General features: G+C 32.1%; 10 protein-coding genes across 10 annotated transcripts, besides 2 other annotated features; 4 read left to right on the forward strand and 6 right to left on the reverse strand.

Moving 5' to 3' along the window:
- Positions 1-84: 84 nt before the first annotated feature.
- Positions 85-121: a mobile genetic element.
- Positions 85-121: a terminal%2Cinverted (terminal inverted repeat of Banshee-A3 transposon ID:TVAGG3_0274450).
- A 108-nt stretch (positions 122-229) lies between these two features.
- Positions 230-1493, forward strand: TVAGG3_0274460 (structural constituent of cuticle; the record flags this gene model as incomplete). The annotated part of the gene is made up of 1 exon (XM_001318721.1): positions 245-1435. One exon carries the CDS (start codon positions 245-247, stop codon positions 1433-1435), a length of 1191 nt encoding a protein of 396 aa, XP_001318756.1.
- Positions 1494-1790: 297 nt separating this feature from the next.
- On the reverse strand, positions 1791-2611 carry TVAGG3_0274470 (uncharacterized protein; the record flags this gene model as incomplete). Its single annotated transcript, XM_001318722.2, has 1 exon — positions 1828-2586. The coding sequence occupies one exon, from the start codon at positions 2584-2586 to the stop codon at positions 1828-1830; it is 759 nt and encodes a 252-aa protein (XP_001318757.1).
- A 678-nt stretch (positions 2612-3289) lies between these two features.
- TVAGG3_0274480 (uncharacterized protein) lies at positions 3290-3658 on the forward strand (the record flags this gene model as incomplete). The annotated part of the gene is made up of 1 exon (XM_001318723.1): positions 3290-3658. The coding sequence occupies one exon, from the start codon at positions 3290-3292 to the stop codon at positions 3656-3658; it is 369 nt and encodes a 122-aa protein (XP_001318758.1).
- Positions 3659-4105: 447 nt separating this feature from the next.
- Positions 4106-4708, reverse strand: TVAGG3_0274490 (regulation of cilium movement involved in cell motility; the record flags this gene model as incomplete). The annotated part of the gene is made up of 1 exon (XM_001318724.1): positions 4115-4693. The coding sequence occupies one exon, from the start codon at positions 4691-4693 to the stop codon at positions 4115-4117; it is 579 nt and encodes a 192-aa protein (XP_001318759.1).
- A 391-nt stretch (positions 4709-5099) lies between these two features.
- TVAGG3_0274500 (uncharacterized protein) lies at positions 5100-6008 on the forward strand (the record flags this gene model as incomplete). Its single annotated transcript, XM_001318725.1, has 1 exon — positions 5100-6008. The coding sequence occupies one exon, from the start codon at positions 5100-5102 to the stop codon at positions 6006-6008; it is 909 nt and encodes a 302-aa protein (XP_001318760.1).
- A 478-nt stretch (positions 6009-6486) lies between these two features.
- On the reverse strand, positions 6487-9297 carry TVAGG3_0274510 (spectrin binding; the record flags this gene model as incomplete). Its single annotated transcript, XM_001318726.1, has 1 exon — positions 6592-9291. One exon carries the CDS (start codon positions 9289-9291, stop codon positions 6592-6594), a length of 2700 nt encoding a protein of 899 aa, XP_001318761.1.
- Positions 9298-9711: 414 nt separating this feature from the next.
- TVAGG3_0274520 (uncharacterized protein) lies at positions 9712-10196 on the reverse strand (the record flags this gene model as incomplete). Its single annotated transcript, XM_001318727.1, has 1 exon — positions 9743-10177. One exon carries the CDS (start codon positions 10175-10177, stop codon positions 9743-9745), a length of 435 nt encoding a protein of 144 aa, XP_001318762.1.
- Positions 10197-10631: 435 nt separating this feature from the next.
- Positions 10632-11171, reverse strand: TVAGG3_0274530 (glycine-rich protein family; the record flags this gene model as incomplete). The annotated part of the gene is made up of 1 exon (XM_001318728.1): positions 10632-11171. One exon carries the CDS (start codon positions 11169-11171, stop codon positions 10632-10634), a length of 540 nt encoding a protein of 179 aa, XP_001318763.1.
- Positions 11172-14456: 3285 nt separating this feature from the next.
- Positions 14457-15560, forward strand: TVAGG3_0274540 (GTPase protein; the record flags this gene model as incomplete). The annotated part of the gene is made up of 1 exon (XM_001318729.1): positions 14457-15560. One exon carries the CDS (start codon positions 14457-14459, stop codon positions 15558-15560), a length of 1104 nt encoding a protein of 367 aa, XP_001318764.1.
- A 537-nt stretch (positions 15561-16097) lies between these two features.
- Positions 16098-22589, reverse strand: TVAGG3_0274550 (ataxia telangiectasia mutated (ATM) -related family; the record flags this gene model as incomplete). Its single annotated transcript, XM_001318730.1, has 1 exon — positions 16098-22589. One exon carries the CDS (start codon positions 22587-22589, stop codon positions 16098-16100), a length of 6492 nt encoding a protein of 2163 aa, XP_001318765.1.
- Positions 22590-27355: the final 4766 nt, after the last annotated feature.

Here is a 27355-nt window from a genome sequence, read left to right on the forward strand (position 1 = left end):
TTATAATTAAATCTAGAATATTGTATTATGCTTAGTATTATTTCATTTTTCTCATTTAATTTAGAATTTACAAATGTCAAAAAATTGAGAGCTGTCACTTTTGATGAATTTCTGTTTATTACAAAACTAGCACTATATAGCAATTATTAAGAGTGTGCTGGTATTAATTTTATTTTCCAAGACACCAAAAATTTTGTTGTTTTTTATGGTCAAAAAAATATTTTTTTTATTTAGTTATAACTAAATGTTTCCTCAAGATTTGAATGTCGTAATTACCGACAAAGAAATAGAAGTTAATATACCCAAGCTAACAGCTGAAGATCAAAAATATATGCAGAACTGGCAAGGAACTGAAAGAAATATTTTAATTAGGCCAAAATTAAAAACGAAATGCACAAAAATTATCGCAGGGGGCACCAAAGAACGCAGGTATCAATATCTTCTTGCACTTCTTTCAAAAACAGGACTTTTTACCGACCCCGGAGCTCTTAAATTCGATCGTAAGATCCTCATGCACTTAGATCATCGTATCACTGCCATTACTACACAAGAAGAGCTCGACAACATGAGTGACTTCGATTTAAAGCCATTTGAAAACTATTCTCGTCCAGCAGGTGGCGTTAAACCTGAAGAATGTGTAGCTGATCCAATTACCGTTGGACCTGCTACAGCTGCTTATATAGTCAGCACTTTTGCAGATAGTATAGACATTGACAAATTAGAAAAAACATTTGACGATCAAGGTGAACCGGGTTGGGTTACAACATTTGCAATTCCAGTTCCAGTTTTTGTACTCATCCGCCACAATTTCTCCCAAAATACTTATACATTTTCCTTCAAAGATTCTCCAGAACTTCCATCAAAAGTTATCCATGATATGTTTGTTAGAATCATTAACACACTTAAGCAAGAGTACTTCATCAAGGCAACAATAACAGATGCCGATCCAATCGAATTTGCTCAATTCAAGCAAAAGATTGAAAAAAGCAACTGCTACATCGCATTTACAACAAACTTCGAGCGCATTGATGATGACTTGACCGATTCTTACATCTACATCTTCTCTCGTTACGGAGAATCGAACAAAGATGCGCTGGAAAATATTGCAAAGGAAATTTTCGACATTCTCAAGGTCATGATGTGCAAGAAGTGCAAGCATGTATATAACTCAACAAATGATAACTGTTTCCTTTACTATCACCCAGGCCAAAGAATTCCAATTGAAGATGGCGAAATGGAAGAGTTTGATGAAGACGAAGTTGATGAAGATGGAAACCCAATTCCAATCTACAACTGGTCTTGCTGCGGAGAAATGAGAGCTGACGAAGATGGATGCAAGAAGAAAGAAAACGGAAAACACCAGCTCGATACTACTTACCCTGAAATATCTAGTCTGAAGATCGAATACGATTTGAAGTATAATGAAAAATTCTAAATTATATAATTTTTTTATTTAAATAAAATAATAAAATTAATGAATAAAAAAGAGAAATTTCATATGTAGATCGAATGCAGTTTGAAGAATGATGAAAAATTCTAAATTTTAAAATTTTTATAATAAAATAATAAAATTAATAAATAAAAAGAAGAAATTTCATGTACAGATCGAATGCAATTTGAAATATGATGAAAAATTCTAAATTTTAAATTTTTTAAATAAAATAATAAAATTAATAAATAAAAAGAAGAAACTTCATATATAGATCGAATGCAATTTGAAGAATGTTGAAAATTTCTAAATTATATAATTTTTAAATAAAATTAATAAAATTAATAAATAAAAAAAGTAAATTTATATATAGACTTTTGAGAAAAACAATAAATATATTACCAGACAGAGAAAAGATCAGTAACCCAATCCTTGGCATTATTGAACGTGTTAATTATAGAATTGACTGCATCTGTAACACCGAACTTGACGAATGTTGATGGTAAAAACTGTAGCGACTCGCATGGGACGCTCTTTGAATCAGTTCCGCCAAATGCAAGGAAAACTCTGATTAACTGTGTATTGTTGTCAGCGTACTCATCGACTATAGGTGATTTCTTAGAGCAGCGATATTGTAACTTTGGTGCATCCTGGTCATTAATTTCAGCTGTGCAGGAAGATGTTGAAAAGAGTGGATCATACTCAGCTGTGTTGATAACACCCTTATCAAGGATTACTCTGACACTGTAAAATTGTGTTGTGTAATTAGGATAACCTGATGGACGATATGCAGATTCGCCTGTGCTTGAAATATTATCACCGACATATAAAAGAACAGTACTATTGAACAATCTGGACATAGTTCTGTTTTCATCTTGCCATTGGAGGAGTGCTAATTCATCAACTTTTGGATAAAATCTCATGTATTTCTCGACATAATCAAAGTATGTACTGTTTGTTTCTGTTGCTGAAGCAAATGTTTTGATGTCATAGTTTGATTTCAATTTCCAGCCTGTCATTTTCATTGTTACTGCCATTCTGTCGTATCTTGCATAAGATGTCGTGTCAAGAATTTCTTTATTGCATGTTGCGTTATTGCATGTTATATCAACAGTAACTTTTTTACTTTTAGATAAGCACAGGAGAAAACTTAGCATCGGTGAAAAATTTTTTTGTAAAAAAAAATATCAAAAAACTTTTTGTATTGAAAAACGGTTAGATTCTATTTGAATGTACCATATCGGTGATTTTGGATCATATTTCAATAAGAAGGCTATAGTATTGCTCGCCTGTGATTTTGTAGTTCACTACATTGATGTCATAATATTTCATGAGATTTGAACTTTTTTTCCAAAAATCATATAAACTAAGTTTTTATTGATGTCAATTGCTAGAATAGCTATTCTTAAATATAATGTCATATTTAGAATCATAATATTCTTATTCGTACCCTCAAATTTTAGATAATTAACTTTTTTAAAAAAAATTTTGAAAAATATTCAGAAAATTCTTGTAGTTCCAGTATTGATTTAATAGCAATTTCAAGCTAAATGGTGCACAAATGATTAATAGGACAATCAGGTAACCTCATAGCTATATCATTTCTTCACAGTTTCCCTTAAAATTTCAAAGTTTAATATGTTTCATTAATTTTTTTGGTATCTATTCAATATAATCATTTATTTTGGACGTCATACATCCAAAATAGTTGTTCAGCCAGATAAAAGTTATAAATATCAAACTATTTTTCAAGAATTAGCATTCCATACACAGACATAGATAACATAAGTTGAATATTGCCCACATTGTACATGGTATTACTAATCAAGTTTATTCATATATTAAATTCATTTTCTAATAATGCTTCCAATCATCGAGGTTGAACCTCTTTTCAAAGTAGAAACTAAAACTGAAGACCAAATTTCATTGAAAACTGGAATAGAGTTTTATAACCATTTACCAAAAAGAGACGAATTGCTTGATGATAACTTTTTTATTATGATTGAACTTCCAAACAAACAAGCAATATTTGAATGGTTTAAAAAGGACACGAAATACATGTACGTATCTGACTTTGTAAAATATATGCTTTCAAAACCAGACAAAAATTACTCAGAGAAATTTCGATTAATAAAAGATGGAGTACCAATCGATCTTAACAGCACTATTGAAGGAGATAAAAGACAATATTTAGTTTGTGAGTTACTTAACGACAATTCTCCAAATTAACTATCAATTATTTTTAATTCCAAAGAAAATATCAACATGTTTCATTTAACCATGCAAAAACACAGCATATTTACAAGTATTACTGTATGTTTATAAATTTAAAAATACTTGAATTTTGCATCATCAAATTTCATGATGCTTGCACGAACGGATCATATAATTGCATCCAAAAGATATAGAAAAAGAACTATTACAAGCTTTTTCAGAAATATATTTTGAAGTTTCATTAAAACTCATTTTCGACTTCTTTCTATTCAAAATTTTACACTTATAACCTCTAATCGGAAGTTCTTACCTTCTGAATTAGCGTAATTAAACAAATATTTAATATTAATAACTTTCTTTTTATTTTTTACAGAGGAGTATATTGAATTTTAATAATAATACAAAGACATATTTCTATTATGAAATATGACATTGAAAATCATAAATAAAATAAATAGTTTAGGAATTAATCTACTCTTCGCCTTCTGGCTTAGTTGGAATGAGTCTATATTCTGGTGGAACTTCATCTTCTGTGTAAAGTCTATCAGAGAAGTAAATACGCCTGACACGGCAATTTGCGTAAACAGAAACACGAAGTGTTTCAATATAGTTTGTACCGTAAGCACGGCGTGTAAAGTCACTCAAGTTGAATTGAATTTGGTTCCATCCTGGATCAAGTCTCATTGGAAGTGTGCAAACAAAAGGCTTGACACGCGTCTTGGATTGGAAGTTAGAGGCACGGAATCTACGCCTCATGTTCATATCATCGAGAACTTGGATTTCGAAAGTAAAGTATTTCTTAAGATACTTTAAAACCAAGACCAAGAAAGGAAGTTTAATAGCAAGTTCCTCCTTTGGATCTATTGGACATGTAATATAGGTATTGTTGACAGTTGTACTAACAATTTCGAGAACGCATGATCTAATATCTGGGTCTGTTAATCTTTTAATGTATCCATTTTCTACATGTTGCTCCCAGATGCTAAGGGGCTTTGATCCAACAGAGTAGAAGAGATTTAAGAAACCTGCTTGATACTTATCCCTGAACATCTAGTTGTATTTCGTACGTTTTTTTTCAAAGTTCCTGAAAATCTGGGTTCAAATTAGTGCATGGTCATGTTATAAAACAGAGTTTCAATAGTACAACCTTTTTCAATATCAATTTCTTGTTTTCTCTTTATGCGTTAATCTTGAATTTTAATTCTGTAAGCTTAAAGCTGAAGTGCCTCAAAATCTAGTCATACTACTGATGTACACAAAGGTTATATTAATAATGCAATCGATATACTTCATTTTCTGAATCTTTGGATTTGATCATAGGAATGATGATATATTCAAGCGAGAAAATTGGAATATTCAAGATAAAGATATAATATTTTTAATAAAATCGCAAATCTTTTATTTTTCAAGTTTACGGTGAGAAAAAAAAATTTTTTTTGACAATTTTTTTTTAATCATGTCGGGATACCCTAATACAGGTTATCCAAATCAATACGGTCAACCTCCAAGAGGTTATCAACAGCCTCAATACCCACAGATGGGTCAGTATCAACAAGCACCACAATACGGTTATTATCCAAATCAAGGACAGCCTCAGCAATATCCTCAACAACCTGGTCAACCAGGAGGATTTGCTCAATATCCAAATGTAAATCCGCAATATAACATGCAACAAAAACCAGCAGTTCCTCAAAATAATCAACCAGTTAATGCAGGACCTTCAAGGAATTACTCAGGACAATTTATTCCACCAGCAATGAAACCTACACGCTCATATCTTCCTCCACCAAAGCAACCTCTTCCATTCAAATTCTCACCAGCAAATGAAGCCGGTTGTGCTTATTTATTTGGTGCAATCCAAGCTTTACAAGTTTTATTAGAAGAATTTGCGAACGGTAACGTTGACGAAGATCAAAAGAATACATTTCTTCCTAAATTAACCAATCAATTCATGGAATCATTAAAAATGTCTAAACTTGATATTACAGATATTAATGATTTTGCACTTGCATGCGAACTCGATGCAGATTTAGCGTTAGATTACATCTCAGAATTAGCTAGAAATAATCCAAAGAATAAACCTAAACATAAAGATGTTAACATGTTCGGTGACTCAGTTGTTACAGCTTCTGATAGTGCTGAAGGTGTTGTAGGCACTATTAGAGATTCTTTAATTTCATTACAGATTTACTTAATGCGTGTTTGTCCAAGCAACTGCCAACAGGTGGCAAACTCTAAGGTAGAGACATGGATGAACATTTTGAAGACAAAACAGAGCTCTGACAAGTTATCTCAAGATGAGATTCAAAGATTCCGTAATGACATCGCCGATGTGAATGACATAGTTATGAAGAACCTTGAATAAACAATATTCATTATCTTGTTCAAAAATTGAAATGATTTTTTTTAATATAATTTTTATTTGGCTTTAGCGGCTTTAATTCCTTTAAAGTGAGTATCCTGGCCTTTAAAATCATGATCATACAAATATATTTCATTAAATTATTGTATAATCACAATATATTTCTCAAAATCTTTGAATCATTGATTTACTTCATTATCTTATATCAATTTGAAAAGGCAAATTGCTAATTAATAATTTCATCTATAAAAAATGCAAGATTTTTTAGAACTGCCAACTTTGAGTGTTTCATGATAATTTTTTTAGTCGTAACCTTCAGACAATCTCTTCTAATCCAATACCAGTTACATTTTATGAATATAATACCAAATCAATAACTTAAATTTCATATCATCCATTTGATTTCAGATTTACAAATTAAGAACGACATACAATCCATTATCATTGTTAATAATTAAAAATCAGTTAATATTTAAACTCTAAAAATATTTTTTTATAATATATTTCATATTCATCCCATAAAGGATGGATTCAAAATATAATAGATAACGTGACAAACAATATTATATATAATATATATCTATTTTTAATCAGAGTCAGATGATTCCGAATCTGATTCTGATTGAGATTCCGAAGAAGATGTTTCTTCTCTTCTTCTTCTCTGGTATCCTCTTGATGACTGTAGATTCTTCAATCCGTTTGATGAATTCAGTTTTTCAATTTCAATTTGTTCATTCTTGTTTTCTTCCTCGTTTATCCATTCCTGATACTGTGGATCGAGCATTCCTGTCACTTTTAATTTGAAATCAGCAATAACTTTGCCACTTTTGACGTTATTCATTTGTTTTGCCAATTTCAAAGCATCGAAACCAGCCTTGTTTTGGAATTGGAAGTCACAGTTTGCATTGAGTAATATCTCAGTGATTTCCGGACAATTAGCTGCAACAGAATGCATCAAAGGAGTATTTCCCAAATAATCAGTACTATTTGGATTTGCTCCGCATTGCAAAAGTATTTTAACCATATCAACATTCTTCTTCAAAACTGCGATGTTTAATGGATACAAACCTTCCATATTTGGCTGATTGAAATTCGCTCCAGATCTCAACAGCATAATTGCGGAATTATTCGCAAATTGATGGATACATAATATCAATGGTGTATTTCCTTTTACATCATAAACATTACAGTTCGCTCCGAATCTAATTAACAATTCAATGATTTCGGAATTTCCGTTTAAAGCTGCTTGCATCAAAGGTGTCAGTCCTTGGTCATTAGGTTCATCAACCAAACAACCTCTTTGCAACAACATTTCAGTACTTATCTTATCATTTGCTTTGACAGCAGCGTTTAGTGGTGTATCACCATCTTTTTTAACCGTTGGATCGAATTTCGGAGAGTTTAAAACAACATTGATGATATTATATTGTTTCTTTTCGATCGCGAAGAAAATAATAGGAAATCCTGCGTAATATAATTCATCAAGTTTTGGATAATTAGGGACAAGGAAGTCAATGATCTCCTGGTTACCAACATCCATAGCAATGATCAAAGCATTTCTCTTTTTCTTGTCAAACTGGTTCAAATAACTTCCTGAAACAACTAACAATTTTACAGCGTCAACGTGTTCATTCATAATTGCATGCATAAGAGGACTTCCGCGTTGTGGATAATCCACCATCTTTAGATTACACTTTGCGTGTAATAATTGTTCGAGAACTCCAATGTGTCCTTTAATCGCTGCGAAAATTGCTGGTGTATATTCTTTGTCATCGGAATAATCAACATTCGCACCGTGTTCTATAAGTAACTGTGCCATTTCAGCATTGCCGTTATCAGCTGCAAATGATAAAGCAGTCATTCTTGTTGATGTACATGCATTCACTTCTGCTTTATGTTCTAATAAAAATTTGACAGCTGGCAAATTATTTTTCTTGGCACATAAAATTAAAGGTGTCATTTGGGAAGGTCCTTTGAACTCGATATTGCACTTCTTGTCAATAAGGAACTGTGCCATTTCGAATTGTTTCTTCTCACAAGCGATCATAAGTGAAGATTTACTACCTGTGCATTTGATGTCAAGTTTTGATTGGAGTTCTGCAAAAATCGGGACGAAAATCGGAAGATTATACTTGAGAGAAGTATAAAGAGCAGTTCCCGATTCATTATCGACCAAATCAAAATCTTTGTATCGAAATACTTTGTCGAAAAAGGCTGTAAAATTGTATCGCTTGAGAGCAGAATCAAATGAGTAATCTTCGTCTTCGGAATCTGGAGTTTCGTCGATCAGTTCGTTGAGATGATAATTTGCGGCTAAATTTTTCCATTTGTTTGGAGGTTTGACACCTTCTTTGTGTAGTATATCGATGACTTCAGTAGAGCCGCCTCTAAAAGCGTATTTATACGTTTCTTCTGACATTTCATGATTTTCTTCGAGAAGGAATTTGAAAATAGATGTAGAGCCGAACTTGGCCGCACAGTTTATCGTTGTCATTTCGGTAATAGCTTCGATTTCTCTGTCAACTGAAGGCGGAAAAGCAATAAAATCATCTTTTTTGTCCCAAAACAAGGCATAAAGATGGGAACCTTTTTCATAAACATCAGAAATCTGTTCTTCGGTTTTTCCTTCGTATTTCTTAACAATTTTGCCTTGAATTAAATTACGAAGAATTAAAATTGCTTTTAAGCGGTTGCCTCGAGTGAAATGAGTTGTATCTAATGTTAACTTCATGCCTTTAATTATATTTTGACACAAATTTGCATAATATACCACATTATGAGTATTTGCCGCGGCTATGGCACCAATCATTGAAAAGACTTGCTTTGGTGTCAATTTCTTGGTTTGTAGAAGCTCTTCGAAAGTTTTTGTAGCATGCTGAACCTTAGAAGCTGAAAGATGCCAAAGTTCTTCGGTTGGCCAAATGTAAACTTGGAAAAATAATGGTAAGTTCTGTATGAGAGCAGGACTTAGTGTTCCTTTATGGATGTAAATCACAGTTCTAATGATAGAGATCCAATCATCAGTTTCATTTTCAGTCTCTGGGCAGATGTGATAAGTTCTTTTCTTTGAAGGAGAGAATAATTTCAAAGCTGGCTGGATTTTGAAAGTTTTATCCCAATCAACAGTACAATTAGCTTCGAATTTGATCGTCCCTTTAAGCGCACCATCTTTTTTCTCATAATAATTTAAGGAGTCATAGGTTAGAACAAACCACCTTGACTTGATGGACTTAATAAAGCCTCCTTCTTTCCTTGCATTTCCTTCTTTCAAGATCAAATCAGACATTTTGTGAGGACTTTGTAAAGTACTCATTGCACGGTTGACAAAAAAATATTATCAAAAACTGTTATTATATACTGATTGTTTTTATGCATTATTCGAATTTACAAATTATTCAGATACTATTCAATTTCTCATATCATACAATAAATTAATCTGGATATGTAACTATTCAGATTTGTCAAGTCAGATCAATTTGTCATTTTTTCCGTTTCTTTACAAAAATATTTCTATCGTCAGAATTCCTATTATAGCTAGCTCTATGTAATGCTTTTATATTAAATATACCAAAGATAATCATAAAGCTAACTAAAGGGTGAAAAAGCAAGGCTTTAAATTTTAGGATAACTTATCCGAAATTACCAGATAACTTTTTCTAAATTGCCTTGAATATATGAATATACTAAATAACCAGAGTTATTATTTGCATAAACCAGTTTAATACAAAGCATTTTTATTATTTTACATTAATATCTTCTCTAAACTCAGTCATATCTATTCCATTGGATACAAATACTCTTCGGCACATCAACAAGAAGATACAAGCAATAGGTGTGAAGATAATATACTTCAAATTTTCTTTAATGTTGATAGATGCGCAGAATTTATATAACGAATATGAAAACAATAAAATGGAAATTCCAAGAAAGATCGGAGCAATAATTTTTAAGCAATTAATTAGTAATTTGAGGGAGCCAGTGATAACAGATTGAGATGTAGTTTTATTCCGTTTATTTTCTATTCGTACAATGGTGTTCGGTTCATTGATAGGTTTCATATCTATTTTTTTTTCTGATTTTTGTTCACTAGACTCGGCGTAATAGCTGTTCATTGTTTGTTTAGTGAAGGAAACAAATGCTTGTTGCAGTTCTTCTAGTGCTGATGAAATCATTGTAGAAAATTTACTAATGATTATAAAATAAGTGATATTACTTAAAATATTGAAAAGAAATTCAAAAATTGAATGATTATACGATCATTATAGGACTCATGATCGTTTGTAAATTAAAATGCTCTAAGTTAAAAGTACAATAATTTAATTAAATCACCGATAGCCGATCGCCAAAATTCAATCAATATTGAAGTTGTGATCGGTTTAATATTCAATTTTCAATTCATCATAAATTTTAGCCCAAATTATGTTTCATGCAAATTTCGTTTCATACATAAGGAGTGAAATCATCAGAATCATTAATTCGCAAATTTTAAGATCTTTAATTGAACAATTATCTTGAAAATTAATTATTATTTCTGGATTGATTATGTTAGAACCGGATAATATACGAAAGAGTTAGATTAAAATGTGCTCAGCTTTAATTCAGCTTGGGATTAGATTTTTATTATGATTAAGTTTGTGAAATCAATTGAATAAATAAAATATCAAAGCCAAATTTCAAGTAGCAAATCGATCTCAATGATGGCTTCTCGATGAGTTGAAGTATTGTGATGACAAGTCTGCCATTTCCTTCTCGTATTCCAGGAAATGATTTAACATCGGTAAAAATAAATCCATCACTTAAAGAGAAGAAATATTTTTTGCTGTCAGGTTGGTCGTAGAAAGGTCCTTTTGCGGGAATATTGCCCTTTGGAATCTCAGCATCCATTGACAAAGCCCACGAACTCCCACCACCTGAACCAGCATTTCCAAATTGACTAGCAAATCCTCCAAACCAACCGCTACCAGCACCAGATCTATCTCTTCCTCCAGTAGCTACTTTAACGCCATAGTCACTCTTAGATTTAATTTCCTGAGCAGATTCACCAGACCCAAAAGTGAAGCCAAAAGTGGAATTAGCAGGATTGGAAAAAATATAATGGCCATTGCTCCAATAGGTCTGTGCAACAAGGCCGCCTCCTGCACCTCCAGAGCCGTCATCATCACCCATATAGTTGTTTCCCTCGTCAACATTATCAGCCCCACCGCCACCGCCGCTCACAATTACGCGGTGCCATAAATCGTTTTCAAGAAATTTGACGGCGGTTTGGCCGCCTCCGCTCCCTGCCCCGAATTTGGTCTCGGAAGAATAGAAATTAAAGGAATAGCCTCCACCACCATAGCCTCCTTTAATTATCTTATCAACATCAAACGTTTCATACTTCACATTATAGGAAAAATTTCCTTGGCCGCCTATCGTTGCAAAAGCGGTTATTGGGCGTGTGATCTTGATCACACCGGAAATGTAGCCACCTGCACCTCCACGGTTTCCAACCTTGCGGCACCTAGCATTTCCATTAAGAGTTTGAACAAATTCATCAGGAACACAATTACCATTGCTATCGATAAATGATGAGACATATCCATTGGCAGCACCTCCTGATGCCCCATATAGCTCGAATTTATAAACTGCTGGACGCAATGCAATGACATATTCGGTGCAATCAGAATATGATTCACAAGGGTAATCGAAGATATGTGTATTTGCGGAGCTATTTACCTTATATTTCGAACTGCCTTTTGTTGGGTCTAGTAATCTATTGGGTAATATAATTTTTCATCAAATCAGGTCAATCATTTTTATTAAAAAATGGCAGTTTTATCTAAATTTTATCTTTGGATAGATGCATGTTACAAAATCAACAGCAAAAATTAAGCCATATTATCAAAAAACCAGGAAATCTTCCACTTTTCGTCTTTTATGAACCCTAGCATATTCACTTAGAATTTTCCTACTTACATATATTGAGTTTGCATTTAGTGAGAAACGTAGCGATCTTTTTAAAATTAATTACCTACATAGTAAAAGATAGACCTTCAATAATGTCCCCCAAAATTAGCTAAAAATTTTAGGGGTTGCTAATGGCAGAAACGTGAGATTTGAATGGGGCTTCCGTTTTTTGTCTCATACCTATAATATATGTTCTATTTCTGATTCTCTTTCGATATATCATAAATTTAATCTTTTTTTGGAAGCAAAAAAAATTCGGATTTCCTAAAAATTAATGAAAACTTTAATATAGAAATAGCATATGATTTTAATGCGATTGCACAAGGATTAAAAAGAATTTTGGAAGGCATAAAAAATTGTGATGTTTACAATTTATTTTGACACTCAATGAGCTTTTAAAAAAATTGTTTTTAAGACTAAAAATTAAGTTTATTCAAACAACAATGATACAAATAGGTAATTTACTTAGTATATTTTTATCTCCCTCAAGCTCGAGTCTCGATTTCTTCTTTGAGCTCGAGATTGAATAGCATAATCTAGCCAAGTCGGCACATGTATTTTTTTGATCTGGCGCCGAATGCTTTTGTTTTCCCTCTCTTCTTATTGTGTTCTTCTCATCTTCTGTTTTTGTATTTTCTTTTGTATACTATTATTGCAAAATTTGTTTTTTCTTTAGGTTGTTTCGAAAGTTATGAGGTAATTTTGTATTTACTTTGTTTCTGTATATGTATTATCGCTAAGTTCTTCGGAATTTTTGTAGTTTCGGGTGAATGATTTGAATAATATGTGAAAAAGTTTTGTTTTTGTTGCTGATCTTGAGTAGGCGTTGGGTATGCTATCTAGGAGTCTCTTCTGTTCTGTCTGATTGCATGCTTGGTGTTTCCAAAAAAATTACGAAAGCTAAAAAGGATAGATCAAAGTGAAGTGGACAAGCCACAAATTTTATAAATTAATTTTTTTTGGAAAAAAATTTTAAAAATTAACTTATATTTTAATTTTGAAACGAGAATGTATGGATTAAGTCAAAATTAAATCGACAAATCAATTTAATTTTATATAGAAATATCATTTATTACATCATTTTCATATAGTGGCTTAATAAATTTTAATATTTTTTATTTATAATCTAAAGTAAAATAATATGATTTTTGAATTAGACTACTATCATATATGTCACTCATTATCATAATTATTTGAGAATGCAATTTTGTGGTAAATTTCAAATCCAAATTGAGCTTAAAATCCTAATTTATCTCAAAGCAATCAGAAATATACAATATTCTCGAAGTATAGATAAGATTACATTCAGTAATATTTGTTTAAATAAGATAAAAAATGGGAAAAATTTGCATTTATTCGTATATTAGGAATTTAACAAAAAGTGTTTTGTAGAATGTCGTATCGAAGGTTCTAAAAGGTGGTTTGTGATGCTTTTATGAATTTGAGTGAAGATGATAAAATTTAAATTATAAAAAATTAGATTCTAATTTGAAGTACAAGAATTACATAATTTACAATGATAAAGAATTTCTAGCAGTGTAAACTCGTAATTCCTTACGCGAAATAAAGAATTCGTAAAATAGTTTATTACCAATAAAAAAAATGAATGAGCATTATAGAATTGGGCAAGGAATGAATGTTACCATACTAATTCTACGAAATTTTGAGTTTGAATGAAATTATCTGATAAGATTTCTTGAGATCCAGACAAAACCATATGGGTTAACACGGGATCACATATGTGATTCAATTGCTCATATTGAAGTCTGGAATCAACCTCACTCTTGAGCCAATACATTGAATTTGACACTCGAGTGTCAAAAAAATACTCATTTTAGATGGGGGCGATACCCAAAACTACCAGATTTGCCATTTTTTGAGGGGAAATAACTGTTTTTTTAGCTGGCAGATTTTTTTAGCAACAAACGGGGGACATTACTAAAAAATCGAATAAAACATATATATTTCATAATACATATTGCATTTTATTTTAGCAACATTGTGGAGAGTCTTTGTTTAGACAAAAGAAAAAATTCACATCAAGGCAATCTATTCAAAATTGAGAGAGTATTCATATTATGAGGTAATTTAAATGCTTCTATCATCTCAACCAAAAAGTGGAAGAGGAAATTTCATATGGCATTATGCACCTAAACGGACTAAAATATATAATGAATATATTTACTCAGAATGAAAACAAATATCTCGCCAGAAAAAAAGTAAATTTAGTATTCACAAAATGTATCAAAGTCTCATAATAAAAACTCCCCAAACTATTGAATAACAAATAGCCATAAACTATATAATCAAATTAGGAAAGTAATTTGCTTAAACTCTGAATTCTAGCTCCATTGCTATTAAATATATTTCCAGAATATGAAATTATCTCGAATCATGTGTTAAGATTCCATTTATGTCATTACATTATGACAAACATTGCTTGAGAAAATTTGCAAATGTAATTTTTTGCTAAAAAGAGTGTTTTTGAAAAAGTACTTTAAACACATGGAATACAACATTAGAAGATTCCAAATGCTAAAGAAAAGTGAGTACTTAGAATCATTTTATTTAAACAATCAAATGCCAACACGTCAGGTGATTGTTGTTGGCGATGAGAAAACCGGCAAATCTGCTTTGATTGAAAGAATTCTTCATAAAGAGTTCCTCGAAGAGTATATACCAACAATCATTAACATTCATTCAAAAGAATATGCATATAGAGCCCAAACAGCAGACTTAGAAATTGTTGAAATTGGTGGAGGAATCAATTCTACTGACTTAAGATCGAAATATTACAGAGATTGCGATTTCGTTATTATCTGTTTTTCATTGGCAGATCAATCGTTCTCGAAAATAGGAAATTGGGTGACAGAAATCAACAGAGTACGTCCTAATATTACAAAAATCCTCGTTGGAACTAACGGTGATTTTTCAGATCGAACTGTTCCATTTAATGCTGTTAAACAGTTTGTTTCAGTAAATTACATCAACAGATACTACAAAATTTCATCTCGCGATGATGTAAACATTCGAAAACTCGTCAGAAACGTTTTAATTCCGATCTTATTCGATCCAGACTCTTGCGACGATCCACATCCATCTGATGCCAGCAATTTCAAAGTATGCTTATGGGGTCCTCCAGGATCTGGTAAAACTGCGTTTAGAAATACATTATGTGGTGGAACAAATGAGCCAACGTTTTACTCAGAATCACGAGCCATTTTAAAGCTTTGTGAACGGTTTTGGAATGTTTGTATTGGCGAACAATACGATGGATGTGATGAATTAAGAAATTTAACTTTAGATGGCTGCAACATCCTTCTTATTACCATTGATTTAACAGATAAAAACTCTATAGGAAGAGTCCTCTCTTATGCATGCCCTGCAAACTTCCCAATTGTTATTGTTGGCTTGAAATCAGATATTTACGATGCAGAAGATCCAAATGCAGTTGACAATGAAGATATTAATGGATTAATCACTGCAACAAAGGCAATATTATATGCAGAAGGCAATGCATGCAATTTGAACGATTGTAATCAAATTCTCGAAGAATCAATGGCTGCTGCTCTTAGCTGGTTTGAACAACAGAACAAAAATACTAACTAGAAACAGATTATTGTTATAACATTTCCATTTTTTGAAAAAAATAAAATAATTTTTATTTAAAAACAGAAACATATGAAAATAACAGTTTATAGCAACAAATGGGGATATAGATGAGAGAATGGATCAGATTAGAATTTATACAATTCATTCAAAACATTAAAATTATGATTCACAATTTTGAATGATGTTTTCAATTCTATTCAAATTAATTTTTTAAAAGAGATATCAGAATGTTATATGTAAATACTTTTGTACTAAATTATATAGATGGAAAGATTGTTAATCTTCTGCATATGAATGATAAAGAGATATAATCGACTTTTCTTAATAATTCATTTAATTTGTACGAATATACTCAACCATGATGTGGGAAAAACTGATTGATATTAAAAGATAATATTTTTAAATATATATCCAAACATAAATAAAACATAAAGATGTAAATCATTTTCTGACATGAAAAGTATCAGAATTAAAAATCCGAATAAAAATAAAAAAAAATCTTTTTTTCTCTATAAAAAAAATACAAAATATATATTACCAGAATGGACACCATCCAATATAATGTCTGCAATATTCTTTTGGATCGGCAGCGACTTTGATTAATGAATCAACTTGAGCTTTGACATCTTTTTCTTCTCCATCTTGATCAATTCCAGAAAGTTTTGATGCAACTCTTTCGAGAATTCCTCTGAGTTTTGCATCGCTTGGTTTAGCTTCTTTTCCGTAGAAAATGGGCTCGTGAACGAAAACTTCCAACTGGCTCATGACACTGCTCATTCCGTTCTTCAAAACCCACATGACATCTTCGCATGTCTTCCTAAACAATCCGCTGACAGAACCACCATCCAAAGCGTTGACAATCATCCTTGTCAATCTGAACTGAACTCGTTCGGGGAACAAAGTTCTGTTCATCGCATCTTCGAATGAGAATCCGAAATCGATGTGAATAACTCTTCCTGTGTGTCGTTGAACCATGATATTGCTTGGGTGTCTGTCTCCAAGTCCGATGACATATCCGGCCATTGACATCAATGCTGTTGAAACTGTGAAACAGTTCGATCTTTGTATCCATGATGAAGCACCAGGAGATCGTAACCAAAGCATTTCTCTGATTTCGTTCGCATTAGTTGCTTCTGCAACATGGTTAAATATCTCATATCGCTGCAATGCATTCAATGAATTAAATAATGGACCAACTAATGTGTTCGTTACTTCATTCTCTGCGTTTCGTCCACTTCCTCGATTTTGTCTGTACTCCGAAACTAACTGTTGGAATGTATCTGCGCCTGTGACCCATGAAATGAATCCAGCGTTAGGAGCGAAAGGAACAATTGAGTATTCAACGATTGAAACACCTAAATCACTTGTAGCTCTTGAAGATCGAAGCATTGAGTTAATCAACATGAAAAACTGAATGATTCTTTGATCCAATCTCAAATCTTCGTTACCTTTCAAGAGGAATTTCCATCGGTTTCCTTGCGCATCGGACATCCAAGCTGTTCTCGGGTGTTGTTGTGTACTCATAACTCCAAGGATGTTGTCGATCTGGCGGAGAGTTTGGCTCTGTCCTTCAACGGAGTAAAGACCTGGAACCGCAATCTCAAAATCGTTTTTGTTAGCAAGTTCTTCACAGACGTTGTTCAAATCGATCTGTTCAGTGTGTTTCATTTTATCATTAAGGCTTTGATAGATTTCTTTGAAGCCGGCCCACATCATTTTGATGCTGTTTTCATCATTAGTTTTTGCACGTTCAAACATTGTTTTCGCTCTTGATATCTGTGGACCCATTGTTTTGATGAATTGATGATCCATTTGACACTGTGGTTTTTCTAACATGTCGAACAAACCTTGGATGACTTGGTAACTCTGTTCGATGTCACCAATTCCATTTGCTCGTGATGCATTGTCTAAACCTGTCAACCAAAGTTCATTCCATGAAACTGCTGCGCGATGCATTCCGTCAATGAACAGTTTGATTTCATTGTACATGTGTGATTGTTTCATTCCAAGATTCTCTAAAACATCCCGTGCAATTGCAGCTTTGTCTTTGTCTTGGATCAAACTCAAGACATTCAATGGATAAACAACTGCTTGGAAATGCTGATCGCCGAAACGAATCATTATCTTTTGAACTACTGCTCTGATTGTTTCGTCGACATCTGCAATGTGAACAGCAATTTGTGGAACAATCATGTTTACTGTTGATGAAGGAAGAGTTTCGAATTCATTTCTCAATGAATCTGAAATTCCTGTTTCTGCACCGAATCTGAAGAAAATAGAGAATGTTTGACACATGTATTCGAAAGATTCACTTGGACTGAGTTTCGCTGCTTTGAGGAATCCTGTCATTGCCATCTCTGCGAACTTAGCTCTTTGTTCTGGGAAATGTGAAAGAGCTCTTGATGATGTATATGCCCATCCACTCCATATCTTTGGATCATTTGGTCTTAAATCATTCGCCCTTTTGAACAAGTTGCAAATTTGTTTCAATGAGTCTGCACCTGATGTTTTTGATGTATATAATCGGTATTGCCATGTTGCTTGCAATCTCAGTAATCTCGATTGTGTTTCTTTGTTGAATGACTCAACAGGAACAGATAAATTACTCAGGAATTGGAGGTTTTCTTCTGTTTCATCCTGGCTGTTTTTAATTCCTGCAATTTTGTCATTAATCAATGAAGCAATTGACACAGCTTTCTTTCTGTTTCCTCTGTCCCAAATGATCTTCAACTGTTCAACTAAAACTCTTGGAGGCATTTTCTCATTGAAGAACCTTTCGCAGTGTGAATCAGCCAATCTCCATTGTCGTTCTTGTCTCAAAACACGTAACATCTTCAAATAACTGTCCAAATGATCATTTGGACTCAAAATCAATGATCTGATTTCACTTGTTAACATCCATGAATCAGATTCATGAGAAAAGTTTTCAAGTCGATTCTTCCATATTTCAGTGATATCTGTCATTTGTCCTCTCTTTACTTGTAGAACTTCACTGAGTTCAACTAAATGTTGTGCACAAGCCAAATTAGCAGAAGCTCTTCTTCCATCTCCGCCTGAGAAAACTTTTCTTTCATCTGCAATCATTTGGAAACCTTTCTCAATGATTGTTTCTGCTTTGTCGTATTGGTGACTGCTTGTATAATAAATGGCGGCAAAAGTGATTTGGTTCAGTGTTTTCATGTTGAATTTCGAGAGATAATAATTGACTTTTTCTTTATCTTTCGAATGATAAAAAGCCCAAGCAAACCAAAGCGCTTCTCTCGATTGAGATTCTTCATCCATTTTATTGAAATCTTTTTCAAGCATCGTTATTCTGTTCCACATTTCCAAATGTCCGTAACAAGGAATTAATCCTGCCAAATTATTTGAACAAGTAAAGAATTCCAAAGCTGATTCCCACTCGTTCAACTGCATCAACCATTTTCCTGTTAAAGAAAAGTCCATTTCACTTGATACAGCTCTCAACAAACCTCTTGCTGATTCCATTCTTCCCATCTTCGTATTCAATTTGAGAAGTTGTGCGGCTACTTCTGGTTTGTGTTCTTTCATGTACTGTCTTTGTAAGAAGTACAATCTGTAAGCAGTGTTGTCGCAACCTCTTGCAATGACATCGTCTGGGATTTGAAGAGGGAATCCTGCTCTGTCGACTGCTTGAGCGAAATCAATGATTCTCTGTTCAAGAGGTGATGCGTTTTCAATGATCATTTTCAGTGAAAGAGAGAAATTAAGTTTCTCTTGTTCAGTCGCTTCTTTCCAACAAGAAATGAAAGCAGCAATGAATAATTCACTGGCAAATGTCTGTGAATGAGTAATCAATGGTAAGCAACATCGTACAGCTATCGATGGTGATGATGCAACCGCTTTTTTACAGATATCGTCCAACCACAAAGTTGCATTGAAAAATGTCGGTTTTGTCAAATCTTGGAAAATGGAATTTTGTTGTTTTTCAGGGGGCAATTCCATTCTTGGTGCGTCAATAGACGGTATCTGGTTATTTACCATTTTATTGACATCGTTTTCTATTTCTTGGATTGGGAATTTCAAGTTTTTCACGTTAATCGCTACAGATATCGAACGAGTACTTAAATCTCCTGATGCAACCAAATTAATTAACAATTGTTGTACTTCTCTCAAATTCCTTCTTTGTATTGTAGAGAAAGATAATCTTGCCAATCTACTAGAATACAAATTCATCATTGAGTTCTGGACTAACAAACTCAAACTCTTGAAAATAAAAGCAATTCTTATATCGTCACCTTTTTTGGCAACGTTTTCTGCGAATTCCAAATATTCTTCAGGATTTTGACGTTGGAATATTATACAGAAATTCAGTAATCTCAATGTATCTTTAAATAATCTGTTATCTGATGTTGATCTCGCGTGTTCAAGTACTAAAGGGAATATCTTTGCAGCTGTCGGAATGAACTCAGAAACTAAAGATAATGATAATCTTGCACATAATTGAATACATTCCAATTCTTTGATATATGTAATCAAATATGGTTCAATGATGTCTATAAATGGTTCAACGTTTCTTCCACATTTATAAGTGATCATATTGATATAATTAAATAATGTTGGCCTTATCTTATCATTATCCAATGAACTCGCGTACGCTTTCATTAAATCTTTCATGAAAATAAGGGAATCATTTGTTTCATTCAATAAAATTGTTGTTGCTGCAGTAAATAACGGTAAAATTGGTTCTTTCAACATTTCTATCAATGCTTTCATCACGAAATGTGTGTAATATCTTGGCGACCTCATGTCATTGCATTCAACAACTTCATCACTCGCTTTCTGTTGTGTAATTGAAGATGATGAAATTCCTATCGTTCCGGTATATTTCAATACTGCAATTGCCACTTTTTGAGAGCAATGATTCAAAAGATTACAAAGTTGTCGAGGAACGTCAGGGAACATTCTCGGGATGTTTAATGACATTTTCGTCTTGATTGCAATAGATGTCAAAGCGTTTAATGCTGCTAGATGTAGCATATCACTCGCAGGACTCTTAAAAGCTTTGACAAAGGCAGGCATGATCTGATATAAATAAGGACTTAATGTACTCGCTAATTCTGACAAAGTGTCAAATAAATAAGCGTCACGTTTTTCAATGAAATGGCGGTTTTCAATGAAATAGACTCTTTGTGAGTACGGATCAACAGGTGGCTTAGGTGGGGCAGCAATTTCTCTGTGCACTAAGTCATTGAGGTTGTCGAAATTGGTGGATCCGGGTGGAATTTCTCCCAAAAGTAATTTGACACAAAAATATGTCAAAGTTGTGGCCAAAGGAGGAGAAAACTGTACGAAATTACGGGCAATCAATGGCAACAAAGAGCACAATCTAGCAGATCTCTTTGGAGTGGAATATGCTGTCCACGATGCAATTAAATCGCTTGTAAATGTCAAAACACGCGGAATTGTCAAAACAGAACATGTTGCAGCGACAGAAGCAGCAATGGGTATTGCAGCGCGACGAACTTTGAAGGATGGATCTGCTAGTAACTGTGCGATCAAGGAGGGATTACGAATAACGGCGTCATCGGTGATATTTTTCAATGCGATTAATCTGATGCGCTTGGAAGTGTCAATTGCGGCCATCCTGACGAGCTCGTCCATGGCACCATCGCATTCGAAGATTGGAAGTATTTTCACCATCATACATCGTAATTTCTCATCCGGAGAATATGCATTGTGCTGGAGAGCGTCGAAAAGGGGTGGCATGCTCTCGAATAACTTGGTCCTGAACGTGGATAAAATACGAAGCGATAATTTCTGCTTTTGGATGGAGGTTTTCGGATTTAGTCCTAATCCGAACTGTCGAAGCAGTTCTTCCTTGAATTGGCTGATCGGAAGGTTGGATAATGATAATGCTTCGATCGAATGCTTCGAAAAGATTGTAAAATAGCTCTTTGGAACAGAAATTTTAACCTTTCGTAAAAGAACGCATAAAACTTTAAAAGCTTTATCATGTAATGACGCGCGGCTTTCGTTCGAGATTAAAAATGAGACTAATTGAAGAATTGAAGGACCTGGAATATTTTGTGGTGGAAATATTTGAATAAATGCAATAATTCGCACGAATATGGACTTATCTGTGTTGCCGCTTGTAATTTGTGATATAAGAATGAGTAATAATTGGTTTGCTTGTGCTACAGTAAATAATTTTTGATTTGCAAGTTCAATTAGGAAATCCATGGTTTCAATTAAAGCATCTGACTTCGGAACAGAGCATATTGCAATCAATCTGTCAATTAATACTGGTATTTTTACGGCTTGAGGGTATAATTTGTAAATTGAGCTCAAAATCAATATCATTCCAGGTGTAGAGTTTGCAGTATGCGATAAAATCCTTGTTGTATAATCTAGGAATAAGGAACTTGCCATTGTTTCGCTTGAATGAGCTGGCAAAGCTTCCAAATGAATTGTCATTACTTTGGAAGCAATGATACCTAGTTCTATGTCCTTGGATATCGATGCATTGAATATTTCCGGTTGATGTCCCATAGTAATTGTAAAAACATCTCGCAATAAAAATCGTCCAACTTCGCTAATTATTGAAAATGCATTGAAGGACATGGTATTTCGCTGGCTTACAGATAGAAATTGCTTTGACATCTCTAATGTTTCGCGTAAATATTGCGCATTTTCTGGATTTTCTTCTCCGAGATAGTAAAGTACTCGAGAAGCTGTTTTGCATATTTCTCGATTCTTTGATGCTAAGAATTTGAATATTTTATCGAATACTTTTTTAGATTGATTGAAAAGTCGCTTATAATAGTGGAGAAGTGAAATTAAAAACAGCGAGTATAGAGATTTTTCGATATCTTCGGTATTATTATCTTCAAATATACCTGTTTCCCATTCAGAGTACACATTATTTAATTCTGATTCATTCAGATTCAAAAGATATTGTCCAATCGACGAGAGAGCAGTCTTCCTCTGCTTCTCCCAGTCTGAGTGGGCTTTGAATGTCCCCGAATGAGTAATTGCAAATATCTGTGCATTTGCAATACTCTTCATGGTACTGAAAAGTGACGCTCATTTCATATTATTTTAGTTGTATTTGTCCGTCAGACAAAGTATCCTTTGCTTTCACCCAAAAGTATATAACCTCTTAATGGATTCACTAAAATCGCTGATTTAGTCATCATGTTCCGCTATTTCCAATTACTTTTCAAACTTTTTTTCATTTTTGGACTATTATTAAACAAAACTACTGCCGTTAACACCTTGAAATTAAATAAACTTATCGAAAATTGAATAGATTTACTAAATTACTTAAAATTCCTTTTATTTTAATTAGATATAAAAATTAATTTTATTCAAAGTTGTTTTTAAGTTTATTATTATGCAAATTTAAACTATTTAAGCAAAAGCTATTATGCTTATCATAATGCTTTTGATTTATTTTGTGTTTAAAAGATAAAATTAAACTAATATTTATGAACTGGTTTATTTTTTTTGTTAATTACAGTAAATACAATCTAATTACGATTAAATTTAAATAAAAACAAGAAATTAGGAGTGCCAATAATTCTCTTGGCAAAATCGCAATTAATAACAAGTTCACGAAGCTACATATTTTCGCAATATTCATTCCTAATTCAAGTTTGAAGCAACTTACAGATTGAGACAAATTAATTAGTAAGACCAAAGCTTGCAAGGCAGAAATTTCCATAATCAATGCTGGACGTGCTACTATGTTTATTGCTGAAGCAAGTCATCAAATATCTTTATTAGGAGTCTATGAGTCTTAATTCTTCTAATAATACTTCATGTGAAGAGCAAAGTCAACAATCAGCATCTGAATCTCCTCAAACAAATAAACTATATTCCTCAAGTTTAATACGATAAGGTCACACTTCTTCATAGCAATTATATGATCTATTTTTTAAATGTAAATAAAGAAATCTTTCACTCCGTGTATAATATGTAGCATTATTGATTTCAGTATTGTCATCTTCTTCTTTTGAAATGAAGTTTTTCTAAATATTTAATTTCTTTGGGTTTAGTTGTAGCAAAATTATTATAATATGAATTCCCCTTATCTTGATTCTCACAAAGTCCTGTATAAAAATGTGATATTTGATTGTAGTAATTGTTTATTGGATTTAGTTCTATTGCACTTGATGTTTGCCCATCATAATCACTATTAGTGATTGTAGCTGAGCATTGTGAATATAGCCAAAATGTCTGCTCACAATCATTATTTTTGATTGAACAAAATTCAAAACGAATAACTGCTTCATGTAAAATAAAACAATATTGACTACCAATGTTTCTAATGATATTACAAAAATATAATTGGTGTGGACCGTTATAACCGATATAAAAGCATCTAGAGTTTGCTGTGTTATCAATGAAGGTTGAATGACTGATGTTGTATACCTGTATTGACCAAATATTTAGTGAAACATCTTCTAAGCATTTATTATTTGTTACGTTATTTCCTGCATACCTAAGATTTCCATATGCTAATCTATTAATTGATTCCCCTGAATTTATTGAATCTCCACAATCAAAGACTGATGAATCTTCAAAAATATTTTTGTTATTTGTATTTGAGTATAATATTTCTGAATTTAAAAATATTCCTTCATTAGATGATTTTTGTATAGATTTTGTGGCACATGTTCGATAAATAACGCAACTTCCTAATGTAGAATTAACTGTTTGAGATGGGGTTTTTGTGCCATTGAATCCAGAAATGAAAATAAGAAGTTTTGTTTGATCATTAATGTTTATATTGACAACAACATCTTCAATTTCATTGAATAAACATGTTGTAACATAATAATTTCCTACATTTGTTGGATTGAATTTCTCATTTTCAGTGAAAACTTCAGTGATAACTGAATCTTCATAAAAATCTGCCCAAATGTCAAGATCGGGACTGGAATATGATAGTTGGCTCAATATATAATGCTTTATTTACGTTTGTTCTAAAAAATATCAATTCTAGCATAAGGAAAAAGTATCTTTAAGTGCGAAAAATTGAAAAGTTTGGCAGAAAGTGAAGTGAAGGCAATTATAAAAAATCAAATAAAATGGAGAATATTAAATGACTTTAATTGTATTTGCTCATACAATTATAAACCTTATCTAAGGGTTTCGTTTTGCTAAAATTGTCACTTTTATAGCATATTTGTTTTTGGATGTTTTGCGAAACCAAAAAAAAAACTATGATATACAATGTGTGTGTAAAGAAAATACTTTATTTACTAGTTAAAAAATCATTTGGTATTGATCAAGTTATTTTTTCTGGATAAGATATTATATGGATAATTGGATAGAAAATACAATTATATAATCTTGTACCTGGTTTAATTAAGCTAATTGTCATCAGAAACTTGTAATTTTTATGAATTTCAGATTTTCTTTTCATTACTGCTTTTCTTAATAGGTCAAGTTCTTATTTACGTTATAAAGTATGATATTTACAAATATCAAGTTATCGTGTTTTTTGAGAAATTATGAGAAACAAACAAAAATGAAAAAGATAGGAATAGCAATGAATAGTGATGTGGGTATAGAAAATGTAAGAGATATGAATGCAAAGCAATCAGTATTTAGGACATTGACCATAGATTTCGAAAAAAAAATGCTGCATATTGAGCGAAAACTATGATTATATTATAAGGCTGTCATTTAAAGCATAATGAAACTATTCCCTTTTCATTTTAATCGAATAAGATAGTAAAGATTTTTGAATTAGCTAGAAACTGATGAGATGTTTTCACAAATCAGATTTTTAATCTCTATAATGCATAATTCACTCAATATCTCAATTTTGATATTGCGAGATATTTTTGCTATCGGTTTCGCAATTTTGACACAATAGCAAGAGGGTTCTATAAGCATTATTATCAACGTAGAATCTGAATATCATATCAGAAAATGTCGCAAATCTGACATTTACCCGACCAAATAGCAAAAATAATTGAATACTTTTCGCAAAAACTTTAAAAATCGATAAAAATATGAAATATAGATATTAAAGAGACTTTTTATATAATATTCATAAAGATTTTCCACAAATATGATACCGCAAAATTAAAAAAGTGACGTCTTGAGTGGAGTCAAAGGTCGAAATTGCTAGCTAAATGTTTTTTTAGCGAAATTGCGTATTGTACGTTTTTTTCGCAAAACGAAACCCTTATATAGAACCCTCTTGCTATTGTGTCAAAATTGCGAAACCGATAGCAAAAATATCTCGCAATATCAAAATTGAGATATTGAGTGAATTATGCATTATAGAGATTAAAAATCTGATTTGTGAAAACATCTCATCAGTTTCTAGCTAATTCAAAAATCTTTACTATCTTATTCGATTAAAATGAAAAGGGAATAGTTTCATTATGCTTTAAATGACAGCCTTATAATATAATCATAGTTTTCGCTCAATATGCAGCATTTTTTTTTTCGAAATCTATGGTCAATGTCCTAAATACTGATTGCTTTGCATTCATATCTCTTACATTTTCTATACCCACATCACTATTCATTGCTATTCCTATCTTTTTCATTTTTGTTTGTTTCTCATAATTTCTCAAAAAACACGATAACTTGATATTTGTAAATATCATACTTTATAACGTAAATAAGAACTTGACCTATTAAGAAAAGCAGTAATGAAAAGAAAATCTGAAATTCATAAAAATTACAAGTTTCTGATGACAATTAGCTTAATTAAACCAGGTACAAGATTATATAATTGTATTTTCTATCCAATTATCCATATAATATCTTATCCAGAAAAAATAACTTGATCAATACCAAATGATTTTTTAACTAGTAAATAAAGTATTTTCTTTACACACACATTGTATATCATAGTTTTTTTTTGGTTTCGCAAAACATCCAAAAACAAATATGCTATAAAAGTGACAATTTTAGCAAAACGAAACCCTTATTCTATAAGCATTATTATCAACGTAGAATCTGAATATCATATCAGAAAATGTCGCAAATCTGACATTTACCCGACCAAATAGCAAAAATAATTGAATACTTTTCGCAAAAACTTTAAAAATCGATAAAAATATGAAATATAGATATTAAAGAGACTTTTTATATAATATTCATAAAGATTTTCCACAAATATGATACCGCAAAATTAAAAAAGTGACGTCCTGAGTGGAGTCAAAGGTCGAAATTGCTAGCTAAATGTTTTTTTAGCGAAATTGCGTATTGTACGTTTTTTTCGCAAAACGAAACCCTTACCTTATCGTATTCAAGTGAAATGATTTTTTTTAGATGTAAACTTTTGAAAATTGAATTGATTGGAAATTTCTTTAGATGTTATTTCATACATGATAAAGTAATTTTTGAAATGCCCTTATAGAGTTAATAGTAATTTTCGACTTATGGTTCATTTTTCCAATTAAGTTTTCAGAATTATTACTTCTATTTTTCCGCAAAAAGAAAAATAAGAGTAATATTAAGACCTTGAATAGCCCAAACATTTTCCGGATGCAAGCTGGACAAGAATATCGACAGCTCAACATTAATTCTTATTTTATAAACCGAACATCCTCAAAACTAACATTTGTTGATATTATAATTTCAATAATTGTATTCGTGTTCGCATTTATTACTAGAAATTACAAGATTTCATTTCCAAAATCCGTAGTTTTTGATGAAGAATATTTCGGAAATTACACAAACTGTTACATTGAGAAAAAATTCTATACAGATGTTCACCCACCTTTTGGTAAACTAATTTTTTATGTTGGAAGCAAAATTCTCGATTATGATGGAAATTGTACGTTTTATAAAGAAAATCC

The sequence above is a fragment of the Trichomonas vaginalis genome, chromosome V (genome assembly GCF_026262505.1).
Source record: "Trichomonas vaginalis G3 chromosome V, whole genome shotgun sequence".
NCBI lineage: Eukaryota > Parabasalia > Trichomonadida > Trichomonadidae > Trichomonas > Trichomonas vaginalis.